This window comes from Calonectris borealis, chromosome 7, assembly GCF_964195595.1.
Source record: "Calonectris borealis chromosome 7, bCalBor7.hap1.2, whole genome shotgun sequence".
Lineage (NCBI taxonomy): Eukaryota > Metazoa > Chordata > Aves > Procellariiformes > Procellariidae > Calonectris > Calonectris borealis.
The window spans coordinates 28,206,310-28,226,114 of record NC_134318.1 but is presented as its reverse complement, the minus strand read 5'-3'; the positions used below and the strand labels follow the sequence as shown (position 1 = coordinate 28,226,114).

The following is a 19,805-nucleotide window of genomic DNA, read 5'->3' as shown; positions in this document are numbered from 1 at the left end:
GGGTGGCACAGGGCTGTTTGCTGACAATGCCAAGTGCTCTGGCCAGCCAGGGTGAGCCTGTGGGGTGTCAGTACCAGGTGAGCCCCATGGCCCTCACAGGGACAGCACTGCTCTGGGAGCTGGGGGACCCTCAGCAGGACAGGATTCTCCCCAGGATCAGCTGGATTCATGGAGCACCCAGTCTGTCCCCTCCAGCAAATTCCAGATGGTGCAACACAAACTGGGTGCAGGTGAGCAGACCAGTGCTGACTCAAGGCACTAACCTCCAAGATTCTTCCCTGGGGCTGTCGTTCCTCTTTCTAGAGCATCGTGAAGGCCGAGACACCTGCACACAGCCTGGTGGGTGCACAGCACACACACACACACACTGTCAGCACACTCACATGCACCTACATGCACACATGCAACAGTCTGTGTGCAGCTGCCCTGTCTGCACACACTCTGTGCACACACATGGTGTGTGAGCACCCAATGCACTGCCCAAATGAGCACACAGCTTGTGCAAACACACATATCTGCACTCACACGTGCATGCAGTGATGTGCACGCATCCCACCGTGCACGCTGCCCTGTGCACTGCTGCTCACTGCATCCACCAGCACAGCCGGGGCAGCAGCCGGGTGGGCTGCACCAGCCACCCTTGCTGCTTTTTGACACTAGAAGAGGGCACATGCTGTCACCGCAGCATGCTGCAGGATCCCTCAGCCGCCGAGCCCACCCTGGCTCCTGCCTGGCACTGCTTCCTTCTCTGGAGGGGATGTGCTGGGACGTCCCTGCTCTGAGGGTCTAATTTCCACCCTAAATGTATTCATGGATAATTTATCCCCAGTCATTCCTGTGCTAACATTGTCTTTTAGCTGAAATAGCTCTTCTCCTCCCTGGCGTTTACCCCGCTGATGTATTTATAGTGAGCGCTCCGTTCCCCCACAGCCTGCGCTGTGTTGGGCACAAGCCACCGTCCTCCCACCGCGGGTCTCCCAGGCTCTGCCTCCCCTGGCAGCCCCGTGATGCCTCTGCTCCTCTCCCAGGCTGGCTCCAGCACAGGCAGATCTCCCAGGGGCCATGCAGGGACGCAAGCCAGTCCCCAGCCCTGCCAGAAATGCCTCTCCTGATTCCTCCTAGGATTGCTCTTGCCTCTCCCACGAATGCACGCCTGTCGGGCGGTGGCTCGCAGCGATGGACTCCCACGCTCAGCCGGCTGCTCACTCCGTCCCTCTCCTCCCTGCCGTCCCCTCCCTGTCACTGTCCCGCAGTGCCTGACCTCCTGCCTTGCCTGCGGAGCCCTGCCTGCTCTGGTCCTGCACCCTGCGCCAGCCCGCTGCTCCCTGGTGCCTGGACATCTCCCAACCCAAGGGCTCTTAGTGCTGGAGCTAGCAGTGACCTGGGGACTGCCACGCATCCCAGCGGCTCCCCCTGAGCTGCTGCCTTCCAGCACCCTTCCCCAGTCCCCTCCTTCTGCCCTCTTAGGGTCCCTCTTAGGCGCTTGCTGGGAATGGGAACCCCTGGTGAGGTGTCATCTTATCACAGAAGCCAGGTCAACACCGAGGTGTGTTTTATCTGATCTTCCACTCCCCTTCGTCACGGGCTTACCGCACCCTCGGCAGCAACCAGGCACGAAGGCTGGGCCCTGGGCGCTGCCCAGCCAGGGGGGTCCCAGGGGTGCCCAGCCCCTACCTCGGGACCCCCAGCCCCGCAGCTCTCTCCCACCCCCGCCCCTGGCTCTGCACAGCCTCCCCAGTCCCTGCATGGTCCCCAGCCACTCCTGTCACCGTGTGCAGTGCCCCCGGGTCCCCGCTTGGACTCTTCCTGTCGCCGGGACATCATTAGAAATGTTAATTATTAATTATCACTAAAAGCTCTTTTTGCTGCATTGCTGTTCTCTGCCTATCTCTCTGCCCCGTGCTGCCTGTAACCGGATCCACCCGCACTCGCCTCCCGCCTCGCAGTCCCTGTCCCTGCTTTCCCTTGCTACCTGCTGGGGCGCAGGGTGGGGGAGCGAGGGCAGACAGAGCCCCCCATCCCCCTGCAGGACACGGTCCCATGGGACGAGCTGGACTTGTTCCCGCTGGGATCCCGGAGCCGTGGCTGGCATGGAGATGCACCAGTGCCAGTGCTCAGCCTGGGGACCTGCCCTGCCCCATGCCAGGAGAGGGGACAGGAGGCCAGAGGAGGGACCTGGCCGGTGCTGCGATGGAGCCAGGGACCATCAGCTCTTCTCAGCTGGGGACAATGGCTGAGCTCCTCGTGAAAGGAGCACTGGGACGGAGCTCCCTGACTGGAGGGTCTCAGCAGGGTGGAGGCAGCAGGCTGTGTTCTAGCCCACCCAGGCAGCATCCCTGGCTGGGGAAGAGCAAACAGGCTGCGGGGAAACCTGGGGTGCTCCCAGCAGCCGACTGGGGCTGGCAGGACCCGTGAGACCGGTACACCCTCAGGGTAGCTGGCTGATTCGGAGGAACCGTGCAGCTGCAGGGAGGCAGGGGGATGCCCAGCCTGCCCAACCCAGCCTCCTCTGCCAGGGCTCCTGAAAGATTTATCAGCTCCAAGTAGATCCCGCTGATGAATCAATTCAAATCACGGTCTATTGAAAGGAGCCGGGTTCCTTCCCACGGGGCAGCGGCTGTCACCCGACACGGCGGCACTGCCACGGCCAGCGCTGGGCGCGATCAGGAGCTGCTTCCAGTCGCAGCATCCCCGAGCTCTGGCTACTGGGCAGAAACCGCCGCCTGGCAGCATCTCTGCCCGCTGGAGCCGGCCAGGGTGCCCTGGTACCTCCTAGGGACTGTGGCAGGATGGGCCACGATGGAGAAGGCTGCGGCACAGTGCCAGCGGGGGCTATCTCAAGTCAGGATAAAACCTGGATCCCCCCCCCAGGAGGTGTCTCCTGCTTATTCCCCCCATCTCCCGATGGAGCCAGGCTATCCGGGTTAGCAACCTCCCCAGCCCCAGGGCTGTCACCGGCCACCCCGTGCTGCTGCGCGGTCCTGCTGAGAGTGCTGGAAAGCAAGCTAATAGTGGGAAGGAGACAACAGCGATAGCTCAGGGAGAGGCGTTCGGGGCTGGCTCCCGGGGGAGCGCAGGGAGGAGCACCCAGGCCTCTCCCGGAGCGGTATTGATTCCTGCAGCACAAGCGCTGCCTTCTGTGCCTATTCATTGCAGATGTGCAGGAAAACAGGGAGCGAGAGACTGTGCTCCTAGGGGCACAGCCCCATCACCTCCCTGCCTGCGAGCTGCCGGCAGCACCGGCGCCTGCCTGCACCGTGGGCTGCATCTTCACATTATACAGCGCTGTCACGAGCCGCCGAGTCCCCAGGTGTTTGGTGCAATAATGCAAAGCAGGTCTAATCCACCCCAGCCCCGAGCTCTCCGCAGTCCCCTCCCTGCGGGCTGAGCATGTCCCCTGGCTGGGCGTGGGGGAGAGACCCAGGGCTGCGGGTGCTCTGGCATGCTGCAGCCGATGGGCGATTCCCGCCTTGCCCCTGAGTGCCCATTGCAGCTCCCCAGGGCTTTTCTCTGCCAAAAGCACTCTGTAAGCATTTGCTCCGCAGCAATAAATCAGAGGGATGCTCACACGAGCACCGGCTGGCGCTGGGCTCCCCGGGACCCGGGCGCAGCGAGGCGCCTGAGGCGATGCTTGGCCCCAGAATGTCACTTATTTATTTCCCGGCGTTTCAGTGCTAAGCCCAGTGCTCACAGCTCGGGGGGGTCCTGGGCCACGCTGGCAGATCTCTGAGCTCCCCAGGTTGTCTGGCTTCTTTAGAGCCAGAGCAAAGCAAGCAGGGACTCCTCTGCATGCTGCGTGCAGTCCCAGAGCGTCCCCAGGGCTGGCCAGGGGCTGACGTGGCTGCAGCAGCCCCGGTAGCCCAGGACGAGGTGGTTCCCTGCCCCTGGACTGTGCCTGGCTGTCGGTGTTCCTCCTGCTCACAGCCTGGCAGGGAGCTGGGGGGGCAGCCCAAACCCCTGCCCACTCTGACACCCTTATGTGTGTGTTGAGACAGCAAGTTCTCAGCTCCCTGAGAACCCTGGGAGTCACAGGGGGTGACAGGCTCTCTGGCAACTGGGAGAAGGGCCTAGGGCTTGGAGGCAGGGCTGGGGGAGAAAAGGCGGCTCGGGGAGCCAGAGCAGAGCCAAGGTCGCCCTGTGCTGCCTCTCCTTCCCATCCCAAGGGCCAGGGCTCAGCCCAGAGCAGGATGCTGTGCAAGCAGGAGCTGGATGCGTGGCTCAGACCCAGATCTGGGGCCACTGACAGCTCCTTTCTCTCCCGCGCTGTTCCTTTCAGCCCGTGCCTCCCCGCGGCCCCGGCTGACGCAGCTGCAGATGAACAGACAAGGAGAGCCAGGCAGCACTCCTGGCCCGCTCTGCTGTCCCCTGGGAAGCACAGACACAGCAGCTTTAGATCAAGACTCTTCGGAAGCAAAAGCAGCCCTGGCTATCAGTAGAGAGCATCCGGCTGGCTCCCGGCACTCACTCCCGCTGGCTGCGTGACATGGGCAGTGGGTTTTAGGATGCCGAGGCAGCCAGGACTGGGATGCTTGGCCCCCCGATGCAGAGCCATGGAATGCTGCAGCTCCCACCAGTGCTGGTCTGAGTGCCTGGGGCATGGCTGGGCTGGGGACAGACCTGGCAGCAACAGCCAACCCCCTAGCCCAGCACTGGGAGCGGTGGGAGCCCAGTGCCACCCTCCTCTGCGCAGAACATCAGTCAGCCCTTGGGGAATGGTATCTCCACACCCGGGAAGACTCCCAGGACCCCTGCGATCCCCCTAGCCCAGGAGAAGGTGGTCCACGGCCAAGCAAAGCCCTGCAGCCCCACTCTGGGGTAGCTGGCCTCAGGGGTCGGTGCAAGTGGGGTGCCTTTACACCACCCCCTTGCCCTCACCCATCCCCTCTTTCCTAGGGAGCATGGGGGTGTCAGCGGTGCAAAGGGTCCCTGTCCCCATGGGTGGCAGTCTGGAGGGTACCACGGTGTTCCTTGTGGGAGGCAGGAGCACAGACAGAGCTGCTAGGGCTGGAGGGGACACGTGAGGATGTCTCCAGCAGGGGAAAGCGAGAGGGTCCTTCTGTAGCCCACACCTCTCAGCACTCGGACGGCGCTGCTGCTGCCATGGAAACTGCCGTGGAGCATCATCCTGCTGCACCGGCCAGGGTGACCAGGCCACCGTGGTCCCCAGCCTTCCTCAGGCTCTGTCCGCAGGCACCTGGGTTGACAGAGTGGGAGAGGCTGGGTGCTCCCTGCCAGCCACCATCCCTGGGTCACCCTGGGGCTGCGTGGGACACCCAGGGCATGGCAGGGACAGAGAAGCTGGAGAAGTGCTGGCGGGGGGTGTCTGGTGCCATTCCCAGACAAACCCAGCTCCCACGCGGCCAGGGGCTCCACGCTGCTTGGCCTCCCACAAACATAAATCATTTTCTAATTTATAACATGAATAATTGATTTTGCCTCCGTAGCTGGCGATAAATCTCCTGTGCGCACATGCATAAGAAAATAATAATAATGAAAGCGATCAGGATCTGCTGCCATCGATTACCTGCGAGAGGGACCACGGTCCCCTGTGTGCCACAGCGGGCTGGGAGAGGGGCTGCTCCCCGGGGAGTGCTCTGCCTGATGTGAGCCTTCCTTGCCCTGCGCAGGGGCATGTGGCTGGGGCGGGATGGCCCTACCTACCCGAGCCTGAGACCCCGTGGCTGTGCTGGGACCCACACTGGGCAGTCAGGAAGGTTCAAGTACTTCAGGGCATCCCAGACCTCAGGCATCAGGAATCCCAGCCCTGTAGCTGCACCTGAGGAGGGATAAGATGCTTGGCACAGCCCCACGCACTGATGCCCCATGCAATGCCTCAGTGACAGCTTACCAGCATGGCAGGTGACCGGTCCCCGGTCCCTCAGCAGCTGCACAGCCTCTGGGGAGCTGCAGAAGCCACACTGGCTGCTGGCTGCCTGGGCACCAGCCTCGCGTCCCACCACAAGCAGGCGGTGTGCATGCTATGGGGCATCACCCCTCCCTCACCCGCACCATGAAGCTGCCTGGGAAGCAGCTGCTTGGGAATTGCATGGGAGAGCTTCAGCTCATTAGGAAGCCGGTCCTTGGCAGGGGCGTGCGCAGAAACCCCCAGTCCATCAACCAGACAAACCGGGGCGGCTGCACCAGCCTGCCCAAAGCCTTCACAGCCCAGTGCCCCAGAGAACCGGGTCATGGCCCCGCTCTGCCCTCCGCCCGCAGTGAGAGCAAGCCCCACGCCTGCCTGCATCCCCTGGGCCGTCCCCTCTCCCCTGCCAGCCCTCGCCCTGCCTGTGGGAGAATCCAGCCCTGTTCCCCCGGGTGCCCCATCCTTCCCCCGCTGGCGCAGGCCCGGCTCGGGAGTGCTCTGCAGCAGCAGTGCTCCATTAGGAGCCGGTGGATGCGCCGGCACCGGCCACGCTCCCCTCGCTGCCCACGCTGCCTGCCAGCGCGTGCGAGCGCCGGGGCCGCATTCGTTATCTGCTGGGCGCAGGCAGGCTGCTCCTCGCCAAACCCCGGGAGGGAAGCGGAGCAAACCTGCCCGGTGCAGACACCTTCCCCCGCCCGGGTGTCTGGGCAGCCGGCACGCCGGCCAGCCCGCAGCCCTGCGGCGGGGGCGCGGGATGTGGCCTGGGGGTGCCTGAGTCCCCGGCAATTCCCCCGGTGCCCCCCGGTAGGCAGGAGTGGGGGGCTGCCGGCCCAGCCAGCACAGCCGCAGCGAGCTGCCCTGCTCCCGCCTAGCGTGTGACATTAAACGGTAACGGGCAACCCACGGCAGCCTCCCGTGGGGTCACCCGCGGCCGGGAGCGGGGGTCGCTCTCCCTCCTGCTGCGCTGTGTCCAGCATCCCCCCCCAGCCACGGAGCACCCTGCCCTCGGCCTCCTTTCTCCGGCTGCTGGGTGGTGCCTGGGGGAGGAAGGGCCGCGGTGGCACCGCGGCTCCCGTGGCGGTCCCAGCCCCGGGGATGCGCCGGGGATCAAGGCGGGGGATGGCGGCCCAAATTCCCACGGGGTGCCGGGGCCGGGGGCTGCGGGGCTGCCCCCGCGGGGGCGGAGCGGCCGCCCGGGGCGTGGGGCGGCGCGGGTGCGGGGGCCGGTGCCGCACTACAGGTCCCGGCGCTCCCCGCGGCGGGGCGGGACGGGGCGGGCCCGGCGCGGCGGAAGCGGCGGCGGCGGCGCGGAGCGGCGGGGGACCCGGCGCGGCCACTGGTAACGGTGGGGGCCTGGCAGGCGGCCCGGCCCGGCCCGGCCCGGCCCGGCCCTGCCCGCGGGGCGCTCGGGGCAGGGGCACAGCAGCCCGGGGTGCACGCCCTGCCCGGTCCCTGGGCTGCACGCCGTGTCCCCTGCCCGGTCCCCGGGCTGCACACTGTGCCCCCCGCCCCGCTCTCCCCCACCCCCTGTCCCAGCCCTGTCCCCCACCCCCTGTCCCAGCCCTGTCCCCCACCCCACGTCCCAGTCCCGACCCCTACCCACTGTCCCAGCCCTGACCCCACCCCGCTGGCACGCAGCCCCTGGAGCACCTGGGTGACATAGCACCTTGCAGACCCCATAACTCTCCCCAACTTACTCAGTCACAGGGCGATCCGGGCAGCGACAGCTCTCGAGGGCAGGGGAGTTATACGGCATCCCCGGGTGCTCAGCGTGCCGGGCTCCCATGGCTCATAAAACACGCACCCGGTGCTCCCAGGCGCTGGACGCTGTTTTTCACGGCTGCCTGCCTGCCCTCGTCGTCCCCTCCATCCTTCACGCTGCCTGCAGGGCTCTGCGTGCTGCCCACCATGGGGCTGTTGCAGCCCTGGGGTGGCCCATGGCACGATGCCAGTGTCTGGCTTTTGCCCCTTGCGTGTTTTGGGGTGGTCACCCTGGCCACCCGCTTTCTGGTTTGAGCACACCCAGGCCTCTGGGCCTTGCTTTCCAGGCTGCTCCTGCCCACCAAGTAGCTGCTTCAGGTTATTTTACCTTCATTTTCCCAGACTGGGTCTCGTTTTGTTTCCTGCCTACGTTTCTTGGATCCTTTGAATCATTGCTCTGCTCTGGCTGGTGTTTGCAACACCCCTCTGCCCCAGTATCATCTACAAATATAATTACAATTCACTATTCAAGTGAAAGTTTGGGAGATGGTATAAAATGATACCCTGAAGTTCAGCTAAATTGCATCTCGCTTGCCTTATCCACAAGCTTTGCCCAGCAATTATTCCGAAACAACTACTGCTGGGCAAGCCAACGTCCTTCATCCAGGAGCCCGTCGCGGTGAGTGTGCAGGCTCCTTCCTCCAGACGTTATGTTCTGCACTAGGGATGGGCACAGGGCTTATCCTACGCCTGGCTCCGGTTTTATTGTCCTTTCTCACACAGAAAATCAGCGTCTCGTTTGCTCTGCCCGTCACCAGGACCCCGGTTTGTTTCTGGCACCGTGTGTGTGTCGGTGGGTTAATCAGTTTGTCTCGACACTAGCCACACTGGCCAGGTGACTGTCTCTGTGTGGAGATGCTGTTTTTGCTTTCCCTGCAGCTGCTTTTGCGAGGCCTCTGCCTCATTTGCATTTTTCTGGTTAAAAACAGTAATTTTGCCCTTTTGAGTCATCTTTGTTTTTGAGCCGTCATTAATTTTCTTTCCCTCCTTGTTTATTAATAGACCTTTTCACTTTTGTGCTGATTCTGCCCGGGTATATTTGTAAAGTCCTTTGTACTCCCCTTAGCCCTCTGGCTGTTAACTCCTTCTGCTGGTTTGTTGTCCCTTTTTCCCCACCGGCAGCTGTGAGGGGACACTATTGACTTACAAATCCCCCTCCAGTCTGAAATGTTCCCCTTCTCTTGTTCCAGGTATCTCCTCAGAGCATCGCAAGTGAAAGGCATGATTGAAATCTCTCTCTTTTCTCAGCACCTTTGATGCCTTCGCCACCTCCTCACACAGCCAGCGTTTGCTCTGGCTGCTGCAGAGCATCTTTCTCCTGGCAGCAGGGGACAGGGACGTCTTAAAGCCCGCGGGGCTGCAGGCAGGCGTCGGATGGGATGCGGCTCTCTGCTTCTTGAAGTGCTTTGCTTTGCCTTGTGCCAGCGGCTCTGTGTTCTTGCCTTTGCTCTGCCTCTCCCCGCCAGGTATCCGGGTCCTTCCCTGGCCCTGTCACCTGCTGTGTGAGCTGGGTGCGCTGGGCTGGAGCTCTGCTGAGTGCAGGAGAGGTGCAGGGTAGCCAAAATCTCTGACGATCCTTACCCGGGCTGCTGGGTGCCGGCGTTGTGCAGTCGGCGAGCGTGCTGCGGCACGTGCCTGGCGTTGGATGAGCCCTGCGAGTGGCGGGTTCCCCAGCGGGGCTGTTTAGAATCTCCTTGTACCTGCTTTTTTATTAGTCTTGTTATTATATTTTTTTTTTTCCCCTCCAAAGAGCCCAATCTGCAGCAGGCTGTAAAGAGTGACATTGCGGGTGTGCGAGCTGCATGCCGAGGCTGCGCGTGGTCCCCCAAGGCTCCTGGTCCCCCGGTGCTGCCATCCCCGTTCACCGTCAAGGCTCTAAGGTTATCTGCTCTATCGACGGGAGTATGGATTGAGTGGAATTAGAAACCTCGGAGGCTAAAAATACAGCTCCCTGCCAGGAAATGCGGCAGCCTGCTGGGAGGGCGCTGGGTGGCACCGAAACTTTTCCGGGAACTGGCACGCTGCGTGTGAGCGCCGCAGCCGGGCATCCACGCCCGTCCCCGGGCACCCCATGTGGGGCCATGGCCAGTGTCTCTGCCCGCAGCGGGAGAAGGTGGCTGGAGCTTTGCCGTCGGAGCCATGTTGTAGGTGTCCTCACCTGCTGGGTGGGGATGCAGATGATGGACGAATTTGGCGATGTGCTGTGCAGCGTGAAGTAGGGTCTGTGACATGGTCAGCCCTGTCTTGCTGTTGTTTGTGGGGTCCTTCCCCAAGGAGGAGGGGGAGAGAAACCAGGGAGAAAAGTCTGCCCGTCTGTGCTGCAAACGGTCGCTAGAGGAGAAACGCAGGCTGGCACGTCACCCAAGCAGCTGCTCTGAGACCTCACAAACTCGAGCCACGAACACAAGCTCCCCATGAGCCACGTGTTCCTGGGGACGGTGCGAGGGGAGCCTGTGCCCACTGGGAGCTCCGGCCACCTCCTGGCTGATGCTCCAGCATCCCCCTGGCCACGCCAGGCTGTGTTGCACCGGGCTGGCAGGCGTTACGTGCCAGGCACCTGGGCAGCGCTCCCACCACCATTTTTACCATGGTACCGTGGTGTGCCCTGTCCGGGGCTGACTTTCCCTGCTTGATGCTGCAATGCCGAGCTGTTTTGCTAGCCAGCTCCGAAAAGCGGGGTAGCACTCGGGACAGCACAGGCCCTTTTGGGGGTGTGCTGCCCATTGCTACCTGGCTTTGTGGGGCAAGCTTGGTCCTGGAGTCTGGAAGCAGCGGGGTTGCCCTGCCCAGCGTAGTGTGAATGAGACCCGAAGGCAGGGCTGTTGCTCTGCCTCCCGGAGCGTGAAATCGGTCGGTGCCGACGCGTGGCCGTGGCATCGATGAAGTGTGTAATAGGCTGGGGGCAGGAGCTGTGCTGCCCTGTGGGAAAGAAAAAAGTGCTGCAGCATCCTTGCCAGCCTGGGCCAGCCACCACTTTGCCATGCTTCTACCCGGGCTGCGGGAAGCAGCTCTTCCCCGGCAGCGTGCAGCAGGCAGAGGCAGAGCTGCGCGAGGAGAGGATGCTCCCAGCACCAGCCGTCTGGCTAATGCTGCACCATCTGCTTTGGAGGGTGAGGCAAGGTGAATGGCAAGCTTTCGAGGAGCCCATAAATCCTGCGTGTGAAGGCTCTTCTTGGAGGTGACTCGAGATGTGCGTGGAGCGGTGCTGTTCCTGGTTGCTCCCCATGCTGGAAATTCTTGGGAAGCAGAGCCTGGGGGGATGAGTGGTCCTCCCCAGGGGTTCAGTGATGTCCCATGGGCTGAGACTCTGGGCTTGGCCGGGGAAAGTTCTTTAGCAGGACACGCTTTGGTGCAGTGGGAAGCTCTGCGTAGTTGGAAATGGTGGTGCTGCGGGGGCTCCCAGTGCCCCCTCCCCTCCGGCACCTGGGCTGCCACTCGGTGAGAAAATGTATAATGCCTCGGCGTTGAAAAATGACTAATCCAGACCTTGGAGGGTTTGTAGGATACGTTCCTTTCTTACGGTCGATAAAGATAAAGGGGATCGTTCTGCCAGCAAAATTAGTGTATCAAAGAGGGGGAAAAAAACCGACAAGAGCTGCGGAGACAGAAAAATGGTTGGAGCAGCCCCGGGATGGTGCCCAGCATCATCGCGGCACCCGTGCTTGTACCTCGTGCCGCAGAGGCGGGCAGGAGCACGGTGATGCTGGGGAACACTGCCCTGCCCGGGCTTGCCGGTGGTTTCTAGAGAGCCGTCAGAGACCCATCCATCACGCTGAGGCAGCCGTCCGTCCATCTGTCCAGCAGGAAGACGGGATGATGCCGTGCGGCACGGGTAGCCCCAGCCGCTTTCCAGCCGGCGGTTGGCCTCCCCTCGCCTTCCCGGCTGTCGGTGAGGGGCCACGGGGAGCGTTCGCGCCTCGGTCAGGGGCTGCGTGGAGGGGAGGCTAATGTACCGGAGGTGCCTCGGAAATGAGAGCCTTGGATGGGTTCCTGGCCCTATTGATCCGCCGGCAGTTTATGCATCCTGACATTCATAATCTCGGTCGGCGCTGATGGTCCAGATTAATGGGCCCGGGGGCTGTCCATCCGTCACTTCACATTAATTACTGAAGAGGTGTTTTTCCAGTGATTTACCTGACAGCGGCCCGTGATGAATCCCCCTAAACGGAGTGGGCAGTGATTAATCACAGGGCCCCGGCCCGGCCCCGCTCTGCCTTCCCCTCAACCGCAGCGCAGCCCCCCACACTATCCGTCTCCATAAACCCTGCCTGATGCATATTTATAGGGGCAGGGGGGCCTGGCAGCTCGCGGCGTGCCTGCTTCTGCCAAAGATGATGAAAAATAAATCTCTGCCGGGACGGGGCAGCAGGTGAGCGGGGCTGCGGCGTGCCGAGGTGGCAGCCGTGGTCCTGCGCCGGGGTGTCCCCGGGCTGGGATTTGGTTTCTTGTGCTCCACGGCTGCTGCGGCCTTCTCCGAGGTTTTTGATGCAGGAATGGTGCAAGGGCTCTGTGTCCTGCTTCAGCTGCGGCCGCTGGCCCCTGGGGCTGGAGGGTCCCAGGCAGCAGCCGCTGGAGCGGGGGGGGCACCTCAGTGATGCTGGCAGGGTTTTCCCTGCTTCCCCCCCAGCCCGGCACACCCCACCGAAGGCTGTATGTCTGCGGGGTGCTCCGGGTGCCAAACCCCATCTGCAGGGCTGCTACCACAGGAGCAGTGTTGGGGCTCCACTATCCATCGCTGTGTGCCGGCTGCTGTGGGAGCGAGGGGGGGTGCCAGGCTGGGACCCTGACCCACCGACCCGGGCAGGGGCTGCCCACTGCGTGCCCAGCTGCGGGACTGTTGGGACGCGGGCAGGGCAGTGACGCTGTGTCTCCTTGGCAGGCAGTGGTGGCACCATGCAGCAGGAGGCGGAGGGCGGCCGGCCGCGCCGCAGGAAGCCCGACATGGCCCTCTACGTGCCCAAAGCGCGGCGGGAGAGAGCAGCGCAAGCAGCGGGTGACATGCTGGCCAGGCACCGCCGGGAGCCTGAGAACCACCGCCTGGCGCAGGACGCTTGCCCAGGCAGCGGCGAGGGGCAGAGGCAAAGCCCCCGTGCCAGGACACAGGCGGGCAGAGCGGTGAGGAGGGAAAGCAAGGTGGATGCCGGCCCGAAGGAGCTGCGGGCAGCCTCTGTTGGGCACTGCCGGAGGCCAGGAGGCAGCTGCCCCATCACAACGGAGAGCCTGGGGGCATCACCCAGCATGCGGGAGCCGTGCCCGGATCCACCTGTTGCCCAGCCCTGGGACGGGCAGGAAAAAGCATCCCATGATGAAGGACTCGGAGAGCTCAGCCGCGGCTGCTGGATGATGAGGACTGAGCCTGACCCTCCGTCTCCACCGAGCGCCCAGCCTGGGGCCTTGGAGGCTACCCCCGAGCCTGGGAGTGACCCTGCTAGCCCCACACCCCCCGCTAGCCCAACACCGGTGTGTCGGACAGGGCCAAGTGGTGTGTCGGAGCATTTGGGGGACAGTGCTCCAGATCCAGCCGGGGATCTCTCCCAGCACCCGGGAGAGGGTGTCCTGCTGCTGGCAGGGGCAGGTGACCGGGGCAGCGTGCCCAGGCTGATGTGGGAGGCTGCAGGTCCAAAAGCCCAGGGAGAGGAAGGGGAGGCTGCGGGGTTTCTCCTGGCAGGGCAGAGCGAGGGCTCTGCAGCTGGGATGCCGGCAGAGGAGGAGGAAGAGGAGAGGCAGGGAGGCATGGCTGAGCTTGCTGGGGAGAGCACCTCGGAGGTACCAGGAGCTGGTTGCGAAACCGGGTGCTTGAGGGGTGGCGTGGGTGATGCGCCGATGCTCCCTGGGGAGAATACCCCGAGGCAGGAGGTGGGCAGCCCATCCCAGCTGCCACCCAGCAAAGAGGAGAGTGCTGGCGAGGAGCCGGCGAGCGGCGCATGGGAGGGGGCACCCTCGGAGAGCTGCAAGCCCCCGCCGCCCCTGGAGCTGCTGTGCCACGGCGTAGAGGGGCTCTCACCCGCGGCCTGGGCCCAGGAGCTGGTGGGGGCAGACGAGGACGTGGGCTCAGCGCAGCAGCAGCGTTGCAGCCAGGAGGCCGAGGAGGAAGAGGGAGGTCTCCGCAGCGGCTCCCCAAAGACAGAGCAGGCCAGTGCCAGGACCCTGAGCCAGGCCAGCCCAGGTGCCGAGGAGAGCTGGGACGCACTGTTCAACGACGACGGGGACTGCCTGGACCCGCGCCTGCTGGAGGAGGTACGTCCTGCGAGCCACCGCCCGCGGGGATTTGTGGGGGGCTGCTGCCTGCTGGGTCGTGGGGACAGGGGTCCGTGGGGGTTGACTGTCCCTGCGTCCTCCAGGGTGGTGCATGGGGGGGGCGGGCTGCACCCCGGGCACACGGCCAGCCTGGCTGCACTGCCTGCTGTCGCCGCCAGCCGTCCCCGAGGGCGCGAACTGCCTGCGGTGCCGAAACGCCTGGGACCTCCACCTTCCCCCCCAGCTGGTTCCCATCCCATCCCGCGGTGCCAGTGAAGGCTGGGGGAGATCTTCCCTCTATAGCATATAAAGTGCACCCAGTAAAACCTGCTCGAGTGCCGTAAACCACAACTGCACCCTCCTGAAACTGGGGCTGGTGATAAAGAAATGGGCTGAGACGTAAGGGCTCCCATTGAAATGGCAATGGGATGTTTCCTTGAAACTATGACTTCTTAATCAGCTGTGGCTCATTACCATCCCCTCCTGCAAGCATGCGACTGAATTTACTACAATTAGCTGCTTAGCACCAGGACCCACGCCGTTTTCCTGCCGTTCGCGAGGAAAGCTCGGCTTCTGCAGCAAGGCTGGATATCCCTTATTGCATTTTAAATCAGTAGCATCAAACCGGTAATTTTCCAAATGACGTTAATGTGCCCAAAGTAACAAACAGTGTTAATATTGTTACAGCCAGGGTCCGTCCACCCCGGGCTGGAAGCAGGGTGTAAAGTGGCGGATGGTGCCTGATAACAGCTTCTGGGAAGGGATGACATCAACTCAAGAGCATCGTTACTGAGGAGCACTGGTACCCACCTCGTCCGTGGGGCTGTGCTCAGGCTGGGGTGCCCTCACCAAGCCTGGCGTGGGGCTGGGACAGGGTGTGGGGCATGCAGGGCTCGCCTCCGGGGCTGCTCGGAGGGAGATGTAGAAGAGCTTTGGGTACCCCCATCCTTGCCTGACTGCTCCCCTCAACTGCGGTCCCCCACCTTCCAGCCGGGAGGTGGTGGTGAGCGCCGGTGCGAGGGGGACGGCACTGCTGCTCTGACGGCAGCTGGCGCACATGGTGCTGGCACTGGCTTTCCGTGGGCTGGCACGGGGGGCATGGCTTCGTCCTCAGGCACAGTGGAGCGGCTGCCTGGCCCTGCTGGGGAGGCAGGTCAGGGAGGGCCCATGGTATGGTGCAGCCGTAGGATGCTGCGGGCGAGGTTGTGCCATGCAGCACTGGTGCTGACTGTGAACAGCTCTGGAGCATCCGCGTTAGCTCTCCCGTGCACAAGCTCTGAGCAAAGTTTGAGCTTTCAAGGGAGCTTCCCAAAACGGGTGAAAAAGAACCTGAGAAAGGGATTTATCAATTAAAAGTTGGCATCTTCACCCCCCTGCAGATTCCCACACCCATCCTGGGCTCTCTGAGCTCTTTGCAGGTGGACACAGCTGCTCACGGTGGGTGCAGGCTCTCGGGGAGATGGAGCTGTTGTTAATTAACAAAAAGAACAAGAAAATGAGTAGTGTTCTTCCTCGTAACCGAATCCTTATGCGCTGCGGATAGCCAGCAGAGAGCAAGATTTATGACGTTCTGTGTGGAGGAGAGATTTCTGATAGCGGACGGCTCTTTAATCTAGCAAGAAAAAACACCATAGCGAGATCCATTGGCTGGAAGCTGAAACCAGACAAATTCAGAGTAGAAATCAGTTTGAACGCAGAGGGTAATTAAGCACTCTGACCATTTCCTTGCAGGCTCGATGGACTCTCCATCAGCCGGCGAGGCGGGGCGGGGGCCACGGTGCGTGCGTGCTGGGCGCTGTGGTGCGAGCGTGCCGGCACACGCCTCCCCTCCAGCTCTTCGTGCACTCTTGGTGAGCGAGTGGGAGTGTAAGCGAGTGGCCACGGACCCCTCTAACGTGCTCTGGCGAGGATGCATCTTTAGAGAGCAGCGAGGTGTGATGGACAGGCTTCATTTCCTGTGGCCTCCTGTCTCTGCCGTCCATCTGTCTATCCATCAGCGGACCCTTCCCAGCACCGGGTGCCTTCCCAGCACCCTGGCTCCCGCTCCTTGCACCACCCCATGGCTGGGGGGCTGTGGGCAACCTGCGTGCCCGGGCTGGCAGCGCGGGGGGACCTGTTGAGCCGTGCTTGCTGCGCGGCTGAGCCCGGCTGCCAGACGGCTCCCGTCCTTGCTGCCCCGCCACACTCGGTGATTTGTGAAGGTCAAGGACCACTCCAGCACTCGGCGCTCCCGCTCTCTAATCATCTTCCCGGCTTCTGGCACTACCCAAATGCGCTGCTCCCTCAAGCGCTGCCGCAGGGCTTCATCCTGCCCTGGGACAGCTCCTTCACGTCCCCTGAGTGGGCAGGGGGTGCTGGATGGCGTGCAGCCCCACACGGGGCGACGGTGGTGGGGCAGGCGGCTCTGCTGGCAGTGCTAGCCTGTCCCATGAGCTCCATAACTCAGCTCTCCCCTCCGCCGGCATCCAGCCGCCCTGGCAACACCCCCTCACCTGCCGTGAATCCATCTTCCCCATAAAATTGTCGGAATGAGCACTTTTTATTGACTGAGCTGGCTGGGATTTATGGACTCTAACCTTCCAGCCATGGTGTGCTCTGCTACGATCACTTGGGGGATCGGGCTGGGAACCTGGCTGAGTTATGTACCCGCTCCCTGGCACCGTGCCGGCCCCACGCTCCAGGGGGGAACGGGGGAGCTGCCACCAGCTTTGGGCTGCGCCGGGCCCGGTGTCACAACCGGAGTGGGGCCGTGAATCCCCTCGGCTGCTGGCACAGCGTGGTTTGGAAAGCAGAGGTGCAGCAAGTGGTGCCCACCAGCACCAATGCTGCGGGGCAGAGGGGAGCAGGGGGCGGCTGTGCCCCCATGTTGTGGCAGTGCATGACTGCTGCCTGTGTTTCAAAATTAAGGTTGAAAAATCGGAGAGGTAGAAAAGCGCTACAGCCATCATCTTTTAGGGCTGGAGAAAGTGCCCCACTGTGAGATACTAAACACGCACAACCCGTTTAGCTTATCAAGAATATTGAGAAGGGACTTGATTAGCGTGAGTAAGTGCCATCACGGGGAGGGTACCAGGGACCAAAGGCTCTTTAATCCAGTGAAGAGGCAGAACAAGAACCGCTGGCTGGAAAGTGAAGCCAGACAAATTCAAATGAGAAATAAGGCATAAATTTTTAGCCGTGCAGGTGATTAACCACCAGAACTTGCCTCTCAGGGGAGTGCTGGCTTTTCCATCTCAGCATCCGGGGTGCCGACGGGCTGCTCTGGTGTGTGTGCTACAGCTGGGGCATGCTGAGCCCGCTGTTCCCGTGCAGCAGGCAGGCATCAGTCTTTCCTCCTGGCCTTGCTGTCCTGCTCCTTGTTGTTCCCCAAATGTATTTCGGGTCAGCATGTCACTGTGGAAGGAGAGGTGTGCTTGGGGGTGCATGCGCTGTCTCACTGGTGCCATTCCCACCGCGTCCCCGGTGGGACCACGGAGTGCGGCAAGGGAAGGGATGCTGGTAATGGGAAAAGCAAGTGCATTGCCTGAGAGCCCCGGTCGATAATTCCTAATACCTCAATGCCACGAATCCATCTGCAGTGCTGGGGTGGGGAGTAGGGGCCGGACCACTTCCCGGGGAGCAGTTGCCACGGATCGGGGGCTGGCATGGGGCGGGCAGGCATGGGTTGCTCAGTGCTGTGCCTCTCCCACCCCTGCAGCTCTCGGGGGGCGAGAAGCACCGGGAGAGCCAGCAGTCACCCCGCTTCGACTACTACGGGGCCGAGCCTGCCGCACTGGACCTCAGCGATGCCGAACTGCCCCACGTCATCGAGATCTATGATTTCCCCTCGGATTTCCGCACCGAGGACCTGCTGCGTGTCTTCTGCAGCTATCAGTGAGTCTGCCAGCAATGCCCCATCCCCGGCGCTGGGGTCCCCTGCCTGGGCTCTGCTCTGGACCCCTGCCCACCCAGTGCTGATGCCTTGCTGAGCTTCTCTCTCTCTGGCAGGAAAAAAGGCTTTGATATTAAATGGGTGGACGATACGCACGCCCTGGGCATTTTCTCCAGCCCCATAACAGGTACTGCTCCCAGTTCGGCTGGGGATGGGCAGAGGGGAGGCAACCCTGCCTCTCCTGCGGCCAGATCCTGCGGCATGGGGCTGGCCCCGCACACAGATGCCGCTGCTCTCTCCCCGCAGCACGCGATGCCCTCAGCACCAAGCACCTGATGGTGAAGACTCGCCCGCTCTCCCAGGGCACCCGCGCCTCTAAAGCCAAAGCCAGGGCGTACGCCGGTGAGTGATGCTGCCCCATGCCAGCTTGTGCCATGGTGGTTGTGCTGCAGCATCTTCATCCCAACAACTGGGGAGGGACGGGGCAGCCATGCCGGCTCCCCCGTTCCTCCCAGGATGCCTCTACTGATGTCCCCCATCTCCGCTCACCCAGACTACCTGCAACCGGCAAAGGAGCGCCCCGAAACATCAGCCGCCCTGGCCAGGCGGCTGGTTATTGGTGCCCTGGGGGTACGCAGCAACCAGACGCCAGCCCAGCGAGATGCTGAGCGGAGGAAGCTGCAAGAAGCCCGGGGTGAGATTTGGATGCCATGGGGGGCTGCGGTGTGGGGGGAGCCTTCTCACAGGGTGCTGGGTGGGAGGGGGCTGCGCCAGGGTGGGCTCCGGCCACCTCCACGGGGAAGTGGGTGGCTGTGGGGTGATGGGGATGTGGGGTTGACCCTCTTGTCTCTGCAGAGAGGAAGCGCCTGGAGAACAAGCAGCGGGAGGATGCCTGGGAGGGCCGGGAGTGAGTCGGGAGGCTGCACCTTGCCCCTGCTGGGAACCCCCCGGGGTGCCCTGGCCCCTACCTGCGGGCCGGCAGGGCACCCTGCATCTCGGAGCGAGGATGGATCCTGCACCGCATCCCAAAGCACTGGGCTGCTCCACCGAAGGGGCTGAGCAGGGTGTGCGCAGGCTGGTTGGTGCTGTGTGGATGCTGTTGCCGTTGGGCAACGCTGCCCGCCCTGCCCAGGGCAGGAACCCCTGTGCTGCCTGCTGCAGCGGGAGCGGCCGGCGGGATGCGGGGAGCTCGACAGCGAGCACGTGGGGGGCCGTGTGGGGCGGCCCTGGCCACCTGGCAGCGCCCTGCGAGCAAGAGTTTCTGTCCTTTATTTTGGTAATAAATACCGTTTATTTTATTTGCCTGGCCGGGCTGTGGCTCTCCGTGCCCCTGCGTGCCAGGGAAGGGTGTGCATGCTGGGGGCTGCCACGCGTGGGATGTCCACCCCTCCCAGGTGGTGGGTGTCCCCGACGGGTGGGTGGGGGGCGCAGGCAGGAGGGGACAGGCAGGGCGACGGGCAGGAATGTGCTGGCAAGGACCCTGTTTACTTCCGCGGAGCAGCTGCGGCCCTGAACAGTGGGGCCCTTGTCGGTGCACGGGCAGGGCCGCCTTCCCGGCCCCGCGCGGGGCTGTGATGTGGCTGCGCTGCCGGCCCTGGCGGGCTGGGGGCTTCCTGCCCTGCCCTGGGGCGGGGGCGAGTGGCTGGGACCTGCCTTTGGCTCCTCTGCTTTGCATCGTCTCTTAGCACCTGAAAAACAGCTCTGTGTGCCCCAGCACTCCTGCTCTTTAGCTCCCCAAACTCTCAGGGCCACAGTTTTGCAGCAGGTGGGGACGGGGACGGTGCTTTTCTGCCACCCCTGCTAGCGGTTTGTGTGTTTTCGGTCATGGCTGCCTCGCCCCAGCCTGTGCTGAAGGGCTTGTGTGGCTACCCTGTGTCCCCTGGCTGTCCCCCAGCTTGGCGGTGGTGGAGCCGGTCATGACCCCACAGCGGTGGCTGCCTGCCCCCGCGCCGGTGGCTCTGCCAGCTGGGAGCTGTCTCGGCTGCTGCTCCCGGCCACTTGCAGCTTGGCCAGTGGAAATTTCAGGACGCAAAGCTGCTCTCATGCGGAAAGCATCTTCCCCGCCATCCGGCA

At 63.1% G+C, this 19,805-nt stretch overlaps 1 protein-coding gene across 1 annotated transcript; it reads left to right on the top strand.

The window, feature by feature from the left end:
• The first annotated feature begins 7,144 nt into the window (after window positions 1-7,144).
• Window positions 7,145-19,030, top strand: R3HCC1L (R3H domain and coiled-coil containing 1 like). The gene is made up of 7 exons (XM_075154810.1): window positions 7,145-7,202; window positions 12,504-13,861; window positions 17,559-17,734; window positions 17,849-17,919; window positions 18,039-18,134; window positions 18,286-18,426; window positions 18,588-19,030. Exons 2-7 carry the CDS (start codon window positions 12,518-12,520, stop codon window positions 18,641-18,643), a joined length of 1,884 nt encoding a protein of 627 aa, XP_075010911.1. The 5' UTR covers window positions 7,145-7,202; window positions 12,504-12,517; the 3' UTR covers window positions 18,644-19,030.
• The last annotated feature ends 775 nt before the right edge of the window (window positions 19,031-19,805 follow it).

Excerpts from the sequence above, each read along its gene's own strand:
- R3HCC1L (XM_075154810.1), top strand. The coding sequence starts at position 12,518 with ATGCAGCAGGAGGCGGAGGGCGGCCGGCCGCGCCGCAGGAAGCCCGAC. Across the intron at positions 17,735-17,848 it reads CGTGTCTTCTGCAGCTATCA|GAAAAAAGGCTTTGATATTA; the intron begins GTGAGTCTGCCA and ends TCTCTCTGGCAG. Across the intron at positions 17,920-18,038 it reads TTTCTCCAGCCCCATAACAG|CACGCGATGCCCTCAGCACC; the intron begins GTACTGCTCCCA and ends CTCTCCCCGCAG.